Source organism: Capricornis sumatraensis, chromosome 9, assembly GCF_032405125.1.
Source record: "Capricornis sumatraensis isolate serow.1 chromosome 9, serow.2, whole genome shotgun sequence".
Classification (NCBI taxonomy): Eukaryota; Metazoa; Chordata; class Mammalia; order Artiodactyla; family Bovidae; genus Capricornis; species Capricornis sumatraensis.
This window is the reverse complement of record NC_091077.1, coordinates 46,849,976-46,868,094: the sequence shown is the minus strand read 5'-3', so window position 1 is coordinate 46,868,094 and position 18,119 is coordinate 46,849,976. Positions and strand designations below refer to the sequence as shown.

The following is an 18,119-nucleotide window of genomic DNA, read 5'->3' as shown; positions in this document are numbered from 1 at the left end:
CAAGGGACTCTCAAGAGTCTTCTCCAACACCACAGACCAAAAGTATCAGTTCTTCAGCACTCAGCCTTCTTTATGGTCCAACTCTCACATCCATACATGACTACTGGAAAAACCATAGCTTTGACTATACGGATCTTTTATGGTAAAGTAATGTCTCTGCTTTTTAATACACTGTCTAGATTTGTTATAGTTTTCCTTCCAAGGAGCAAACTTTTTTTTTTTTTTCATTTCATGGCTGCAGTCATTGTCCACAGTGATTTTGGAACCCAAGAATATAAAATCAGTCGCTGTTTCTACTTTTTCCCCTTCTATTTGCCATGAAGTGACATGACCGGATGCCATGATTTTGGTTTTTTGAATGTTCAGTTTCAAGCCAGCTTTTCACTCTCCTCTTTCACCCTCATCAAGACGCTCTTTACTTCCTCTACAGTTTCTGCCATTAGAGTGGTATTATCTGCATTTCTGAGGTTGTTGATATTTCTCCCAGCAATCTTGATTCCAGCTTGTGCTTTATCCAGCCTGGCATTTTGCATGATGTACTCTGCATAGAAGTTAAATAAGCAGGGTGACAATACATAGCCTTGACATAGTCCTTTCCCAATCCTGAGCCAGTCAGTTGTTCCATGTCCTAACCGTTGCTTCTTGACCCTAATACAAGTTTCTTAAGAGACAGGTAAGGTGGTCGGTTATTCCCATCTCTTTAAGAATTTTCCACAGTTTGTGGTGATCCACATAGTCAAAGGCTTTAGCATAGTCAATAAAGCAGTAGATGTTTTTTTCTGGAGCTCCTTTGCTTTCTCCATGGTCCAGTGAATGTTGGCAATTTGATTTCTGGTTCTTCTGCCTCTCTGAAGCCCAGCTTACACAGTGGAAAGTTCTTGGTTCACATAACTACTGAAGCCTAGCTTGAAGGATTTTGAGCATAACCTTGCTAGCAAGTGAAATGAATGCAATTGTACAGGAGTTTGAACATTCTTTGGCATTGCTCTTCTTTGAAATTGGAACAAAACTGGTCTTTTCCAATCCTGTGGCCAGTGCTGAATTTTTCAAATTTGCTGACATATTGAGTGCAGCACTTTAACAGCATCATCTGTTAGGATATTCTGTCACCTCCATTTGCTTTGTAGGGTATTTGGGTTTCCCATGTGGAACAGGGCCATCTTGTATTTTCCTCTCATCCCTGGAGCAGAGCGTGGCCCTGGCACTTGGCCCTTTGCACAGACTGACCACAGGGCTGGAAGATGAGTTGGTGGCATACTCTAATGGAGGCTGACTCCGCTGCCTGGGGTATCTGTAGACAGGCAGAGGGTCTGAGTAAGGCCACAGAGAAGCCCAGGGCATATTTCACCCTGGGCCTAGACCAGAGCAAAGGTCTGTCGGCCCTGGAGAAAGGTGACACCCAGGCCAGCAGCACAGCTCAAGCCTCTAGGGTCTCCAACTGCAACAGGAGCTAGCACATAATATGCACCTACTGCATACGTGGGGAAATACTGAGCATCTTATAGAACTTATCTCACAGAATCCCACAAATGCTATGAGGTGTGGATACTATCCCCACCTCACTGATGAAAAAAGCTGATTCCCTGTATAGTTTCTGATTGCTGCTGTAACAACATATGATAAATTTAGTGGCTTAAAACAATGCAACTTTATTTTCTTACAGTGTTCTCAATGGTCTATAGAGAACTGAGCCCTGATTAGAGAACCCTGGTCACACTGCATCAGACATAAACTTTAAGCATACCAGGTGTGCCAGGAGCCCACAGTGAATCCTGACCCCAGCTCTGCTGCCCCAAGCAGCCAGCCTGGCTCTCCCGCCTGTAGGGTGGGAGTCTCTGCCCCAGGTCAGCAGCCTGGATCCTTCCAGCTTGGCTCTTTCAGAGGGGAGCCTGGGGACCTGGGACAAGCCGCTTGTCTGCATCACCACACTCCAGAACATGTGCTCTTCAGGACGGAAAGGCTCGCTCACTGCTCTACCCTTGCTGCCAACGTGACAGTCCTCATGACAGAGCCACTGGTGGAAGGGGCTCACTGTCCACTTTATAGATGAGGAAACTGAGGCTCAGAGAGGTTAAGGGAGAAAATACAGGAAGTGGGAACTGGACTCCAGGCTCTTCTGACTCTAGGAGTCTGGCCCAGACCTTTCTCAGGGAATAGGAACTCTAGAGTAAATGCCAGCCAGAAGGAAGGAAAATGTTCTGGAGAGAAACAAGGGCCCCAGGCCAGCCCCGGGCTGGACCCAGAGGCCAGCCATGGAAGCTGGCATCATCAGGCTGGTACTCTCAACAGAGAGATTCTCAGGTGGAACAAAGACTAGATTTTATGTGTTGGGAAAGCTTCCCTGTAGAGGTTCAGGGGGAGGAGTGGAGAAAAGGAGGAGAGTCTTATCCTTTACAGCTGACATGTGGCACAGGGTGGCCAGGCTTACCACGCCAGGGGCAGATGAAGATGGGGCTTCCAAACAGGCTCTACCAGCCCCTGACCAGGCTGTGGGTGAGGGAAGGAGACTCTATCGGGGAAACACACTGGTTGCCTGGGTAAAAAACTGTAACTGCAGGCTGTTAGATCTGCAGGGGCAGGGACAGGACTTGCTTTGTCCACCACCTCTGCCCTGCCAGCCCCACAGCACCTGCATGGAGAAAGCATCCAGGATGTGTTTGATATATGAGCAAAAGTCTGGACTTGTGTGAGGCAGGAAATACCTTCAACTATCTAGACATGTAGGCTGACCTCCCCATCAGAAGAGAGCAGGCCTGGGCTCTGACGGAGGAGGGGCCCACAGTCACATGGAGGGGAAGATGGGGAGAAAAGGGGCCACAGCGGCCCCTGGAGAAGGGCCTGAGAGGTTCCTCTTTGTGCACAATCCTGGCGGAGCATTAGATACGAATGTGAAAGCCAGGGTGAAGAGGCACTGTTAGTGGCCGCCTTCTCAGGGCATAGCTGTGGGTGCTGCTCAGCACCGGGACGGGAGGCAGGGGTCGGGGTGGAATCAGGCGTCCCTTTATACGAATGTGAAAGCCAGGGTGAAGAGGCACTGTTAGTGGCCGCCTTCTCAGGGTATAGCTGTGGGTGCTGCTCAGCACCGGGACGGGAGGCAGGGGTCGGGGTGGAATCAGGCGTCCCTTTATACGAATGTGAAAGCCAGGGTGAAGAGGCACTGTTAGTGGCCGCCTTCTCAGGGTATAGCTGTGGGTGCTGCTTAGCACCGGGACGGGAGGCAGGGGTCGGGGTGCAGTCAGACGTCCCTTTGCAGCACCTCACTTCCCAGTGCTTCAGCGTGTTATGACCTGGGCTAAGCCCTTCCCCTTTCTGGGCCAGTTTCCAAACCTGTAGAACAAGGGGCATGGATGATTCCAATGCCAAGGGGCTTTGCTGGCTCCATCAAGTTACCGTGGCTTCCCGTTCCCAACCTAGGTCCAGAGTCCTAAGCTGATATTCAAGACCTACAAGGATTGACTGCCCACCTACCCTTCCTGGACTCTGATCCGTAGCTGCTTTCAGAAACCTGAGGCATCAGCAAAACTGGCCATGTTGGCCTTTCTTAAGCGTGACCCCCAGGCAGTGTCCCTACTTCAGTGCCTTTGCCCATTCTGTTCTCTGTGCCTGGGATAACTTTTCCAATCGCCTGACCTTAGATGCTGGTTCAGATGCCACCTCACACTGGAAGCCTTTTCTGGTTCCTTAGTTTCACAGAGGCTTGCAGGAGGACACTCCCAGTGCCCTCGCCCCCTCCCCTGAAGCTCCTGAGAATCTAGAGGCAGAAATGGAGCATTCATGAAAACAAAATCACTGCCAAGCAATGAGGGTAGAGCATTCCAGGCCGGGCCTCCTAGCTCTCCACCCCCATGGACTGGCACAGAGAGCTGGCCCTGGGCTGGCGACCTTCTGGGGGTCAGAAACAGCAGGCACACTACTGGAGGCAGACTCGCTCCAGGCCTCTTTCCAGAAGGTAATGGTGACATGGCTACCGTACCTTGACTGTATCCAGAGGGTGGCCGACGATGACACTGGCTGCACCTGGGGATCAAGAAGACTTGCTAGTTACTCAGCCCCTGGACTTTGAGCTTGCACCAGCTGGCTCTCAGGACAGAACAGAGCACCCAGGCACTTACATTCACTTACTCGGTCCATGCCCAGTCACCAGAAGGGAACCTCAGGCATGGGTTCACACACAGAGCAAGGCAAAGAGAGTGGAGTAAAACCTGGGCCTTGCCTCCAGGACAAGTACGCTATAGAAAGGGAGGTAAAGGTGCTGGGATAACTGGGTATCAGTGCAAAAGAATAAAGTTAGACTCTTCCTCATACCATATAGGGGCTTCCCTGAGAGCTTAGCTGGTAAAGAATCTGCCTGCAATGCAAGAGACCCTGGTTGGATTCCTGGGTCAGGAAGATCTGCTGGAGAAGGGATAGGCTACCCACTCCAGTATTCTTGGGCTTTCCCCTGTGGCTCAGCTGGTAAAGAATCCACTTGCAATGTGGGAGACCTGGGTTCGATCTCTGGGTTGGGAAGATCCCCTGGAGAAGGGAATGGCTACCCACTCCAGTATTCTGGCCTGGAGACTTCCATGGACTCTACAGTCCAAGGGAGTCACAAAGAGCTGGACATGACTGAGCGACTTTCACTTTCATACCATATACAAAGTTAACTCAAAAGAAGCCAAAGATCTATCCGGAAGTACTAAAACTATGGAAATCATATACTAAAACCCAGAGGGAAATCTCTATGACTATAGATTTATAACAGATTCTGAAAGTAGATTAGTGGTTGCCCAGAGGGAGAGGAATGGAATGGGGTTTCTCAATAAATAGGTGTGAGGGATCTTACTGGGGGATGAAATGTTCTAAAGCTAACTTACAGTAATGGTTGCACCACTTAGTAAAATTACTAATAATCACTAAACTGTATACTTGAAATGAGTGGATTTTATGATATGTAAAATAACCGCAATAAAGTTGCTTTAAACGTAACCGTATAGCATTTAGGGGCTTCCTAAGTGTCACAGTGGTAAAGAATCCACCTGCCAATGCAGGAGACACAGAGATGTGGGTTCAACCCCTGTGTCAGGAACATCCTCTGGAGGAGGGAATGGCAACCCACTCCAGTATTCTTGCCTGGAGAATGCCATGGACAGAGGAGCCTGGCGGGCTAGAGTCCATGGGGTCACAAAGAGTCAGACACAACTGAGCAACTGACCACACAGATAGCATTTAAACAGCACCTGAAACTTATTAAGTATTCCCTGCTGGTACACTTATCTTCATTTCATGGAAGCAAAACCCTGTTGATGTAAACAAAATAAGGCCAATCTCAGAATAAAGGGTGACCCAGTACTTGCCGTGTGAGGTGCAGAGTCTTTGTGTCATCAGAGATTTTGAGACACTCTGGTAGCCTCACCCTCAGGACATTTCTCAAATCATGTCCCGGGCAGCCCTACTGAAGTTGGTCAGACTACTGAAGGAGCAGTCAAGGAACGTTTCTCCCTCTCAACAGCTGAAAAGTTGCCTGGAGAGGGCCTGGATGTGCCCACGGGGTCTCTGGGCACAGCCCCCTGACTGGTAAATTTAGCCCTACCCAAGGGAGCCTGTGCAACCGAACTGGCCCCAGTGAAAGAGATCATCTCTGCTTGGGAGGGTGAGAGACAGGAGCCCTACAGCTTCTGTCCCCCCTACCTGTGGGGGACAGACATGGACTCCTGCTAGGTGGGAGGGGCCACCAGAAGAGGAACCACCGATTCCAGATGCTGTTTCTGTTTTTTCCTTTCCTACAAGTCTCCTGGTCTCCACACCTAGGACACTTGATGGGGCACAAACATGATGGCCACAGCCTCTACCCGAGCATGTCAGTATTTTGCTTTGTCTTTGGGAAGCGGCTGCATTCATCAACATCTCTTTTCTGATAATCCTCTTGCGAACATGCATGCTAAGTCGCTTCAGGCCTGTCTGACTCTTTGCGACCCCATGAACTGTGGCCCGCCAGGCTCCTCTGTCCGTGGGATTCTCCAGGCAAGGATACTGGAGTGGGTTGCCATGCCCTCCTCTGGAGGATCTTCCCAACCTGTGACTCCTGCATTGCAGGTGGATTCTTTACTGCCGAGCCGCCAGGGAGGCCCAATGATCCTCTTAGATGGAGCCAAAAGAAAGACTGTATTTTACAATAAGCAAAGTCTCTCAAACCTCCAGTAGCTGAACAAAGGAGGGACAGACTGACCCCCTGCTGGACAGAGAAGAATGAAGAAGGGAGGCAGTGGATGTGACTCTTGCCCAAGCAAACACACCCAGCAGACAGCGGCTCCAGGAGCGGTAGGTAGGGATCAGCCGGCCCAACAGTGCCAGAGGAGAGGTGTGACAGTTGGCAGCAGCTGAAAACCATAAGGGTTCCCCCTGGCTGGCGGGGGGCGTCTGCTGCCGACTGTTGGGTCCCCAGCCCTGCGCTGCAGCTCCCCCAACAGCCGGACGCCCGAAGAGCCAGCCTGACTGTGGTGCCCGGCTCGCATCCTGCGCGCCTGGCGTGCTGTGGTCAAGCGCCACCCTCACCTACAAGTCCCCAGGAGTGCCCAAATTCAGGTGCGCACCGGGGCGCCGAAGGGCGTGTACGCGCCGGCATGCTCCATTGGCTGTCCACTTTGATGGGCGGTTTAATCATTACGGATCAGGATCCAGTTTTGCAAACCCGAACTTTGAGGCAATCGCAGGCTCCGGAAGAATCTGAGTGGGGCTCGCGGCAGCAGTCGAGAAGCCGCAAGACCAGCCGGGCGGCGGGCGGCGTGCGCCTGGGTAGTGTGTGGGCAGTAGGTGGCTGGCGCGGAGTTCCCGAATCAGGCACCGCGTGGAGACCCCGCCCGTGCAGCGCCCGTCGCCTCGCTCTCTTCCTGTCGGGCAGGGCTGTCCCCGTCCACACTCACATCTGGGGGTCCCTCCATCCCTCCCGCCCGGGGGTGCGCTCACCTCCGATCCAGCCCGCGACAAAGTCTTCCAGTTGGAAGTTGCCCATGGCCCCGGCCGCGGCGCCTCGCTTTCCCGTAGCTGGGTCAGTGCCCATTTAGTGTCTTCTGGACAGGGCCTGCGGGCAAGCGCGCCAGACGGGTGAAGTCAGGGACACGGATTCCCTGCAGGCGGGTCCTCCTCCACACCGGGCTGCCCCACTCTCCGCTCGGGGTGCCCGCGGGCGGCTGACATCACGCCCCCATTGGACCTTAAAGGCACAGAGCGCGGGCCGGCGAGGGAGTATCCACCTGCAGTTATTCACATCTCTGAGACACTGGAAATGATTTCAGGGACATTTTTCAAATGACAAGAGGTAAAGAGGAAGGCTCTGTCTGAGGTCGGGAAGTATTTGATTACAAACACCAAGGTCACTCTGTGACTGAATTATTTAGCTGGATGGACACATCTTCTTCTCAGCTAAAACAGAGCTGGAATAATTGTAATTGAATGCCCAACTATTTGTCAATAATCTGCCTGCAATGCAGGAGTTACAGGAGAGACAGGTTTGGTCCCTGGGTTGGGAAGATCCCCTGCAGAAGGGAATGGCAACCCACTCCAGTATTCTTGCCTGGAGAATCCCATGGACAGAGGAACCTGGTGGGCTACAGTCCATGGGGTCACAGAGTCGGACACGACTGAAGCGACTTAGCATGCACACGCATCCAACTATCATCTAAATCAGAAGTTCTCAATTCTTTGAGCTGATTGAAAGCCATGGACAGCTTCGCAATAAAATACAAAGGACAGACAATTTTCCATAACAACTTTAGCAGTCAGGGGCTCTTCTCCGCCCCACCTTCCACATCTTTCACAAGCCCCCAGGTTTCAAAATCCGGTCTATTCCTGAATCACTGAAATAATGTGTGGAAAATACCTAGCCCAGGTGGGCTCCAAATCGTCTCTAAATACTATCTTAATAATGTCCAACATGCCCTGAGCACTGGAATCAGGCATCGTCACTGTACCTGGGCTTACTCCTACAGCAGCCCTTGAAATAGGTGTTACCACTACCCCCATTCCTAGGAACATGATGGTATGTCACATAAATTTTACATAGATTTTAATCTTTTAGAAAACTGGTCAAATTAGGAGATGAAAGTTGTCACATCTGAGCTGTAGGTTTAGGGGGGAATGGACAGATTTGAGCTTATTCCCAAAGACCTGGCTACCACAGTGGACCACCCAGGGGAGACCCCACCAGATCTGAAGGTCCGGCAGCACCCCTGTCTGAGGGCACAGAGTCCCCTGCTGAGAGCACCCGGGCCAGGTAGGAATTTCTAAGGCCCTGGAAACTCTCAGCCTGTCCCTGGCCAGGCCTTCAGGAGGGGTGAGGCGAGCCTGGAAGTTTCCTCTGACTGCTGCCTAGACATGATGTCTGGGTGGCCAGGTAGCAAGCACACAGTGCCTCTGGAAGTGTGAACCTTGCAGGTCCCAGAAGCTACTGATGCCTCGCCCCCAAGGCTGTCTGGACCAGCCCCCATCCCCAGCAGGCAAGCAGGCCCAAACCCAGCTCAGCCACCTTGACTGAGACACTTCCTGCCACCCCCAAATGTATACCCCTCTGTCTCTGCCCACGTGCTGCAGACAAGCCCATGGAGCCCCTGCTGCCTTGCCCTGAAGACGTGCTCAAGCCAGAGTTTAGGCACAGTCTCACTTCCTCCTCACAGTGGCTGTGAGGAGGCACTGGTGTCACCCCAGCGATGGCCACTCTTAGGTGTCAACTTGGCTGGTGACAGTGCCCAGTGATTTAATCAAACACGGATCTAGGTGTGGCTGTGAAGTGAATCTGTGGATGTGGCGGCCAACAGATTTTAAGCCAGGGAGTTTATCCTTGATAATGAGCAAACTTCATCCAACATGGAGGTTTCCCTGAGGAAGAAATTCCACATGGGATATGAGTGGTTCCAGCCTCCCAGACTGCCCTCCAGATTTCACGTTGCGCAGCCAAACCCTACTGTTAGGTCACAAAGAATCTCATGCTGGTTTTACTGTGTACACCTGTGAAACAGACAAGGTGGCTCATAGCGGGCGTAGGGAGGTTTAATGAGACCCCATCTGGTCAGGGGTTCTCATGACCCCAGAGCTGCGAGCTGGGGAGGCATTCTAGGAACAACCTAACAGATTGCCCTTGACCTTCCCCCACACATTTCTCATCCCTCCCACCTTCCTGTCCAGCTCCTTGCCTCAAAATGGCGGTGGGGTGCTCATGTCTCCCTGGGCCTGTGCTGAGCCCCATCAGCCATGGATTCTCTCTTCCCTGTCCATCCCCAGGCAGGGATGCTTACTGTCATCCCAGCTGTGTCCCACTAGCTGCCCTGGGCCCAGAGACAGCAGGACATGGAGGTCCAAGGTCACGTCAAACTCTTCAGGGACCCAGCTCCCTCCAGGCTCAGGCTCAGCCTGCACTGTCCAGCCTGAAAGGCAGGGGGCGGGGCAGTCATCTCTCTCTCAATCCCACTCTGGAGGCAGGTCCTGCACCCAGCCAGGCCCCAGCTGGAGGTACATGCTTACTAGAAACATGATCTATCTATGTGGAGTGAGGGCTCCCTGGCACCCCCAGTGTCCTGCTACTTCCCAGCAGGGCACCTGGCCTTAGCACCTGAGGTTGCAGGAAGTGGCAGGGGGTAAGGTCTGGGGGAGGGGCCTCTGCTGGGCCCGCCTTTCTCCCCCACCCCACACAGCGATGTCACATCATCCAGGGCAGCATGGCACGACCGCTGCCCAGGCCTCCCTCCTCCAAAGCAAGACAGAGTCTGCCACTGAGGCTTGATCTTAAAAGGGCCGAGACAAGTGAGGGCTACCAGTAGCAACAACCAAACTGTGCCCCGCCATGCTTGGGACACATGCCAGGGCAGTGATGAGAAATCAAAGATCTCCAAAGAGTGGTCATTTTGTGAACTCACCTTGGAGCCCATCCACAGTGGCAAGCCTGCCAGTTCCCCCAGGTCCACTCTTTTGGGGGAACACCCAGCAGGTGCCAGGGGAGGGGGTGCTGTCATTCCCTCAGGCCCTCAGTTTGGCACCAAACGGGAAGGTCCCGAGTTGGCAGGCAGAGGCCCCGGAGCCCTGGGACAGCCTCCTGAGCCCAGAAAGCAGCTGCTTGAACTGCTAATGAGCTGCAGCAGTGCCAAGGGTGTGAGCTCCTTTCCAGAAGGAAGCTCTGTGCTCCATCCCCAAATGTGGGCCACAGATCTGACCACGAGGCTCCCCACTGAGGGGGGTGGGGAGTACTGGTTCTCGTGGCAGCTGGGGGCGGGCTACAGAACCCTAGACCCGGGAGGACGCTGAGTGTGGGGAGGGCTCTGGGCTGCTGCTTGGTCCTAGCATCCCCACGTTGGAGCAGTGTTTGTGGTGCTGCTGTGCACACTGTATGCCTTGGGAGAGAGCAGGTGAAGCAACTGAGGCAAAGAGATGTCAACTCCCTGGAGTGCTAGGGCCAGAAAGATCCCCCAGCTCCTTTCTTCCTCAGCTCCTTCCCCAAAGGTAACCCCCAGAGCAGCTTCCACCACAGTGGCAGTGAGGATGTGCAGATGGGCGGTGCTCTGACAATCAGTGGTGCACATCCCATTTCTCACTTGTCCTTTCTAGTCGGCATCAGTCTCTGCTCTCAGGAAGGTCTCTGTCAGAGAGGGGACTGTTTGCCCGAGACGCCACAGGGGGCGACTGTGAGAACACTGGGTGAGCTGTGTGCCAGGTAGAAGTCAGGGAAGGCCCCCAGGCTGGGAGCCTCCTGGTTGCACCCTGAGTCTCTCCGGCCTCGGGTCTCTACATCCTCAACACTCTAGGCCAAGCCCAGGTCCCCTGCCTGTGCCCACCTACTATACCTGGGCCAGCTGCTGCTCCTGCCTGACCCCCACCCCCACCCCCACCCCCGTGGCAAAGACCCTGCTCTCTCTCTATCCTCAGAGTTCATCCCCTGCTCCTCTTTCCATTTGGGGACCCTCAGGGCCCTCACCTGGCCCCCTCCCAGCTGCATCCGTCATCTCTCAGCTCACGACCCCCACACCTTGTCTCCCGCCTGTCTTTCCTCAGCACCTCAGCTCAGATGGCCCTGCTCCCCTCTGTTGAGGGGCCATTAGCAACTCCCCATAGCCATGGGCATGGCTGTCTTTCTTCTTTGGGTGCTTGTACCTCCTGCCTCACTCTGTGCCAGCCTCGGATAATGGGAATTCTGGGGTCCCGTCCCTGAGTCTGGTTCTGATTTTCAAGGTGCTACTGGAGTTCTTCATTTGGGGCAGGATTCCTTACTTTACTTTCTCTCTGAGAAAGTCTATTCAGAGCCATGTTCTGACTGTATTTGGGTCTAGGTCCATTCAATTTGATGCTCCAAGTCAAAAAATAGAAGTGACTGGCTGTGAAGTGAGGGGGGCCAAGCAGCTGCCAGGATTCTGGGCTGCCTGGGCTCTGCTTATGGTGCTGCTGTTCACTGGGGGCACCTTGGGCAGGTCCAGGCCTCAATTTCCCCTCTGCCTTTTGTAGCAAAGTAGAAGTCTGAAATTGTGGACATGAAGATGACAGAGGTGGATGTCTTCTTAAGACATGCCACCAGAGGGCGCTGCTGCACAGCATTTGGGGCTCTCACGAAGCGAAGACAGGCTTACCTGTGGCAAGGGGGAGGGGTTGCTGGCCTACTTTCCCTGGCGCTAGGCTGGCAGGCAGAGCCAGTATACACGTGGGCACTGAAAGAGCTGCTGACACGGAGGCTCAGGAGGAGTCTGAGGGTGCCAGGGTGAACCTCTCAGAGGCCTGATGAGGACTTGCCTGGTAGTCAGGGACTAAGACTCCACTCTCCCAATTCAGGGGGTCCAGGTTTGATCCCTGGTCAGGGAACTAGATCCCACAGGCTGCAACTAAAGGTCCTGCATGCCGCAACCAAGATCAAAGATCCTGTGTGTCGCAACTATGACCTGGCACAGCTAAGTAAATAAATAAATATTTAAAAGTAAAAAAAGAAATTTGAGACCAGACTTAAGACCCCACACCTTGAAAAAAGAATCTGGGTAACAAACTCAGCTCTGAACCCACCCAAACCCATGACTCTCTGCTCCAGGGTGAGCATGAACATGGCAAAGAGCAGTTTCCTGTTTTTAAGAGAGGGGAGATGTGAAGGATTCCCAGGACATCTCATTTTTGATGCGACTACAAAGAAAAAGACTTCAAAGAATAAAATCTCAAAACCATATGGATTCGATTTTCTCCAAAATAGAGACTTCCTAAGTGACAAATGATTTGCCAAGGGAGAGGCTGAAGAGAACCAGCCTTAAATGAGGTTCAAGTTCATTTGCAGGGGAGTGGGCAGAAGGGAAGTTGCCTGCTGTCCCGTGGTTACGTGGTTCTGCTGAAGCCAGGTCTCCTGGCAAAGCAGGCAAGCTCCAGCCCTCTCTCCACTGCAGGAACACTGCCTAAGGGGACCCCCACCTTCTCCCTCCACCCAGGCGCCTCATAATGACCACTCCTCCCCTAACTTTAGACATAAAACCACGTTGGGCCCCTTTTCTGCATTATTGATGCTTTATCCAACAATTGACCTGAGTACCTACCAGGAACCCTGATGCTGGGAAAGACTGAAGGCAGGAGGAGAGGGGACAATGGAGCATGAGATGGTTGGATGGCATCACTGACTCAATGGACATGAGTTTGAGCAAGCTCCAGGAGTTGGTGATGGACAGGGAAGCCTGGCATGCTGCAGTCCATGGGGTTGCAAAGAGTCGGACATGACTGAGCGGCTGAGCTGAACAGAACCTACCAGAAACTAGGTATAATCTGGGGACTGGGAATATAGTCATTGTCTTAGCACATTCCTCCCAAGTGTAGAGTTAAGACTACTTCCCTCTGACTCTCCTACCCTAACTCCAGAGCCTGATCCGGTGAATGAGCCCTTTCTCCCCATGAACCCCCAGAATTTGGCACTATATTTTATGGTAGCTGGTCTCCAAGATGATGGTCTTTTGACCACTCACACCCTTGTGAGGTCTCTTTGCACACTGAATTAGAACTCACCTGTGTGGCCAACAGAGTATGGTAGAGGTGACGCTATGTGACTTTGAAGACTCAGCTGTGTTAGGCATCCCAGCTTCTGTCTCTGGGATTGATCACTCTGGGGAAGCCAGTCACCATGTTGTGAGGCTGCTCAGGTAGCCTTGTAGAAAAGCCTCCTCACAAGGTGAGGAGCGGAGGCCTCCTGCCAACAACCAGCACAGATTTGCCAACCATGTGAGGCAGGAAGCAGGTCCTCCAGTCCACAGTCAAGCCTTCAAGCGACTGCAGCCCTGGTCAACATCTTACCTGCAGCTTCATGAGAGGTCCCAAGCTATAACCACCCAGCCAAGCTGCTCCCAGACTCCCTAACCTTGAGGCTGGGAGAAAATTCATGTTTATTGTTTTTTTTTTTTTTTTTCATGTTTATTGTTATGTTAAGCTACTGAAAGTGTTAGTTGCTCAGTGGTGTTTGACTCTTGGCTATCCCATAGAGCCAGCCGGGCTCCTCTGTCATGGAATTCTCCAGGCAAGAATACCGGAGTGGGTAGCCATTTCCTTCTCCGGGAGATCTTCCCAACCTAGGGATCAAACCTGGGTCTCTGGCGTTGCAGGCAGATTCTTTACCATCTGATCCACCAGGGAAGCCCACTGAGCGACTAACAAACTTAATATAAACATAACATAAACATAACTAAGCGTTGAGATAATATGTTATATGTGCTGTGCTTAGTCACTCAGCCATGTCCGAGTCTTTGCAACCCCACGGACTGTAGCCCACCAGGCTCCTCTCTCCATGGGGATTCTCCAGGCAAGATTACTGGAATGGGTTGCCATGCCCTCCTCCAGCAGATCTTCCCAACCCAGAGATTGAACCCAGGTCTCCCGCATTGCAAGTGGATTCTTTACCATCTGAGCCACCAGGGAAGCCCAATATATTACATGGAAATAGATGTTGATTTTGAGTTCGACAGAACTTCAGTTAGGTACTGTTAGCAGCCCCATTTGACAGAGGCGGCTGTCCAGGTACAGGGGGATTAAATGGCCAGCCAAAGAATGCAGAGCTGGAAAGCACTAGAGCCAGGATCAAAACACTACCCAGCTCTGGAGTCCCTGCTCCTAACTAGTGTGCTAGTATTGTCTGTGCCATGTGCTGTGCTCAGACGCTGGTTGTGTCCAATTATTTGCGACCCTGTGGACTGTAGCTTTCCATCTCTGTATTCTTTGGTTGGCCATTTAATCCCCCTGTGCCTGGACCTCCTTCTCGGTAAAATGGAGCTGCTAACAGTACCTAGCTGAAGTGGTACCGAACTCAAAATCAACATGTTACGTGACGTACAGTGCTCAGCACTGTGGTTGGAGCACAATGAACACTCAACGGAAGTTACTTCTCAACCTTGTTCCAGCCTCTGTTCTCACGTTGTGTGCATGTCTGTGTCGACCCAGAGCAGCTTCCGGCTGGTGCTAGCTGGATGGATGAGAAGCAACCTGCTCTTGAAGATAAACCCTCCCACCCTCCCAACCAGGACCTCTCTGCCCCAGATCCTTCCTTCAAACCACTCCCTCAAGAGAGCTCCCAGTCTTGAAAAGCTCCAGGGTCTCTTCAGCCCCATGAGCAAGTGAGGTCCCACCCGCTTGCTCAGGAGATGATGGTGCTTGGCGGCAGGGCTCCCAGCCTGACGTGCACTCTACAAGCCCCACACACAGGACCAGGGAGTCATCCCTGGGGCCCGGCTCAGAAAGCACAGGAAGGGGTAGCCCTGGTTTCTCACATACCCAGACACACGTCCTAACTGTCTGAGGGCAGTGAGGGCTCAAGGATGCCAGCCAGCACAGATCCACCCACACCCGGCTCTGAGGAACACACAAGGGGTCAGGCCAGTCCCCTCAGGCCAAGCCAAGGAGTCTTCCAGCAAGGCCACTAGATTTCATCCATCACACTCCTAACCCCAAGTCTCCCAGCCCAAAGGGAAACCACAGCAAACAACAAAAGCGAAACTTTTTAGAAGAAATTCTTGCATGTACCTGAAGTGTGAGTGACTGCTTTCTTTCCCGTCCTCCTCAACTTCCCCATCCTCAGGAAGAGTGGGGAGCAGGGGCAGGCATCCCCCTGGTCAGGAACAAATCAGCCACCGGGGTGTGTGGACAGGGAGCCAGTACGGCGGGACAGAGTGGCTGTGAGCATGGGGCACGGTGGGCGTGACCGGGCACTAGGGACGGTTTCAAACAGTGGCCAGTGAGCACGTGCACAGCCCCAGGTGCAGCACACGGCCCGCATCCACCTGCTTCAGCCTCAGGGCCCTCAGCTGCGGTACACGGGGTGAACCTGGAGTTGGGGCACCAGACAGCATGTCCACGCGGTCCAAGCAGGCAGGGGCTTGGCAGACTACGTTGCTCCAAAGAGCAGAGAGCTGGAGGAGGAAAGGCAGAGGGGCAGTGAGGAGGAGGGAGGCGGGGGCAGGTCCAGGGCAGCCCGTCAGGGAGCAGCTGACTCTCCCCTGGCTGTGTCAAGACTCCCCGAGGAGGGGCATGAGGGCAAGTGCTCAAGCGCTCAGCGCCCCAGGTCAGACGGACCTGGGTGTGAATCCCTGCTCTGCTCTCCATGAGCTGTGTGAGCTTAGGCACGTTACTTGACCTCCCTGAGCTTGTTTCTTCAGCTGTAGAATGCAGATGACACCAGTGTCTGTACCTCAGGACTATGGAGATGATCTCTGTGAGGTGCCTAGCATACAGTACGTGCTCCATAAATGGAAGCCACAAGTATTACTGAAAAGCATCAAATTAGTGTACCAAGTCCAGCCCTGGGAGTGGAATGATTTATTCACAAACCAGTCTCTGATCTCTGCACCTCTCAAGTGTTCAGGCAAACCCCGCTCCCTCCCCTTCGTGGAGGCACTCCTGGGACAGCTGCTCTCCATTGGGCAGGTTTTCCAGCTAAGAGAGAGGAGTGGGAGCAGCCAGGGTGGTGGGGTCACTTCCTGGGGGTGTGGCTGAGCATGGGATGCAGGCTGAGCTCTCCTCTGCTGACTCAGACCCCAGGGTCAAGCCACCCACTAGTAGGGTGCAGGGTCTTCTTTCGAGACCAACAGGAGAGCCTGGGCTTGGGTGCCTCCCTCCAGAGGGAAAAATGAAGGCCTGGGGGCTGCAGTCCCAGGCCAGCTCCAGTCCCACGACAAGCTGAGCCCTGGAGCCTTGCCCCCAGTCACTTCCCCTCTTGCGTGCTGATCATCAGGTACTGGGGGCTGTCCGCTGGTGGTTCCTGCCACCACCAGCTCCTGCTCCCTCACAGTGTGGCTGCCCTGGGCCTGGGCAGCTTTCCTGCGGACTTCTGGCCCCACAGTGGAGAGGCGGGGGGCCCAGGGCTTATGTGCAGCCCCTCCTCGGGGCTTCTGTAGTAAGGCACAAATCCTGAAGCATGAAGGGACTGGGACCCAAAGGCAACGTCGCTGGAGAGAGGGGCGTCCAGGCCACTGTCATGGGAATGCCCGGCTGAGACCAGCAGGATAGGGCAGCAGGCAGCTGAGTGAGAGCGCTGAGAGGTGAGGTCTGCTGGGCCAGCCTGGGTCAGGGGGAGACAAGAAAGTCAGCCAGGCTTCCAGGTTCGGCCTGACACCCAGGGCTGGCCTGGGCCTCCACTCCACAGTAGCACTAGGAGCAGAGGGGAGAGGCGTGCCTGCCCTCCAGAAGGGAAGCTCTCAGCGGCACAGGGAGAGCACCCCTCCACCCCCGCCTAGGGCTCCCAGCTGGGATTAGAGCCCACTCATCCCACTGCCTCCATCTTGCAGGCCCAGGGATCGGTGCCAGCTTCATGACGCTGGAAGTGGCTGTTAGTGCTTCTGCGGGGCTTGGGCTTTGGGTCAAATCCCAGGACTGCTCTTGATAGCAGCATCTCTGGCCAAGTTGCTGAACTTCTTCAAGTCTCATTCCATAAAATGGGAATACTAATACCTACCTCATAGGAGTCTTACTAGGAAAAATGAAATGGCACACATGAATCATTTGTCTGGGAGCCTATGAACTAAACAAATAGTAGCTACTACTATTATCTGTCTTTATAAGGAAACAGAATTATGAAGCTTAAAACACATTCCCCAGGCTACTTTCCGAGTCAGTGGCCAAGCTAGGATTGAGTGAGGCGGTCTGCCTCCAGCGTCCGTGCTCTTAACCAATGACACACTGCTCCAGCTGACCCTGGGGGGCCCTGGCCAAGCCTACTGGGCTCAGGGACCTGGGAGAGGTCTGAAGGGCCCCAGGGCACCCAGTGCTGCTCCGCACACCCTCCGTAGTCTCCCTGACTCACAGAGCAGTCGCCGCTTATTGTCCTTGTGCAGCGGCAGCAGGCCTGCATCTCCCTTCTGGTAGGGGGGCCACGGGAGCCTGCACATGACCTGTCAGGGAGGGCCAGGCTGGGGAAACTCTCCTCCTTGGAGCGATAGTAAGGGAAGAAGCTGCTGGGCAGCTCTGAGTCCTCCTCTCTGACACTCTGGTCTCCTCCTTGGTCCCTGAAGACCTCAGGCCATGGGGCCAACTCCTCCTCAGCCAGGAGCTGCCCGTAGGTGCGGAAGAAGGGCAGGCACTCCAGGGCCACCAGGGGCCCATGGGAGAGGTCAAGGTTGCTGAGGGACGCACTGCCCCCTGAACCGGTGGCCTGTAGTTGCTGGGATGGGGGCTCTGGGTTGTCCTCCTCCAGGAGCCTCAGAGAGAACAAGACTCTGGGCTCAGCCTTGCAGTTCTCCTGGAACATCTGGGAAGAGAAGGGTGCTCCATCTGTCATGGCGCCCAACTCCCTCAGCCCCTCCAGCTTTCCCTCCCCTGCTCCTGCCAACACTGGAGGCTAGAGGGGTTTTCCAAATGCGGCTCTGCTTGGTTAAACCCAGGGTGGCTCCCCAGCCAGGGTCAGGTTGCCCACAAGCCCCAGGGCACCCAGCCTGCTGGCACCCGCAGTTTCACAGTGCCTTCCTTCTCCCTCCTGGAGATGCCAGTCAGCCTTCTGTCCTTCCTACAGTCATAGCAAGTAGGTCCTGCTTCAGAGCCTGTGCCCAAACCTGCTTTTAGCCTCTCAGCTAAGAGGAGCATTTCCAGCCCCCACCTCCCTCAGCTGACTCTGGATCACCTTGCGCTTCACTTCTACACTGAAACAGTTTTTTTGATCAGAAGTC

At 53.8% G+C, this 18,119-nt stretch overlaps 1 protein-coding gene across 1 annotated transcript in view; it reads right to left on the bottom strand.

Moving 5' to 3' along the window:
* Positions 1 to 6,991, bottom strand: part of SLC25A48 (solute carrier family 25 member 48) — a 44,235-nt gene extending 37,244 nt beyond the window's left edge. The window contains exons 1-2 of the mRNA XM_068981216.1: positions 6,946 to 6,991; positions 3,974 to 4,017 (exon numbers count right to left, since the gene is read on the bottom strand). Of these exons, the coding sequence (XP_068837317.1) occupies positions 3,974 to 4,017; positions 6,946 to 6,991 (90 nt within the window). The remainder of the gene's footprint in view (positions 1 to 3,973; positions 4,018 to 6,945) is intronic.
* Positions 6,992 to 18,119: the final 11,128 nt, after the last annotated feature.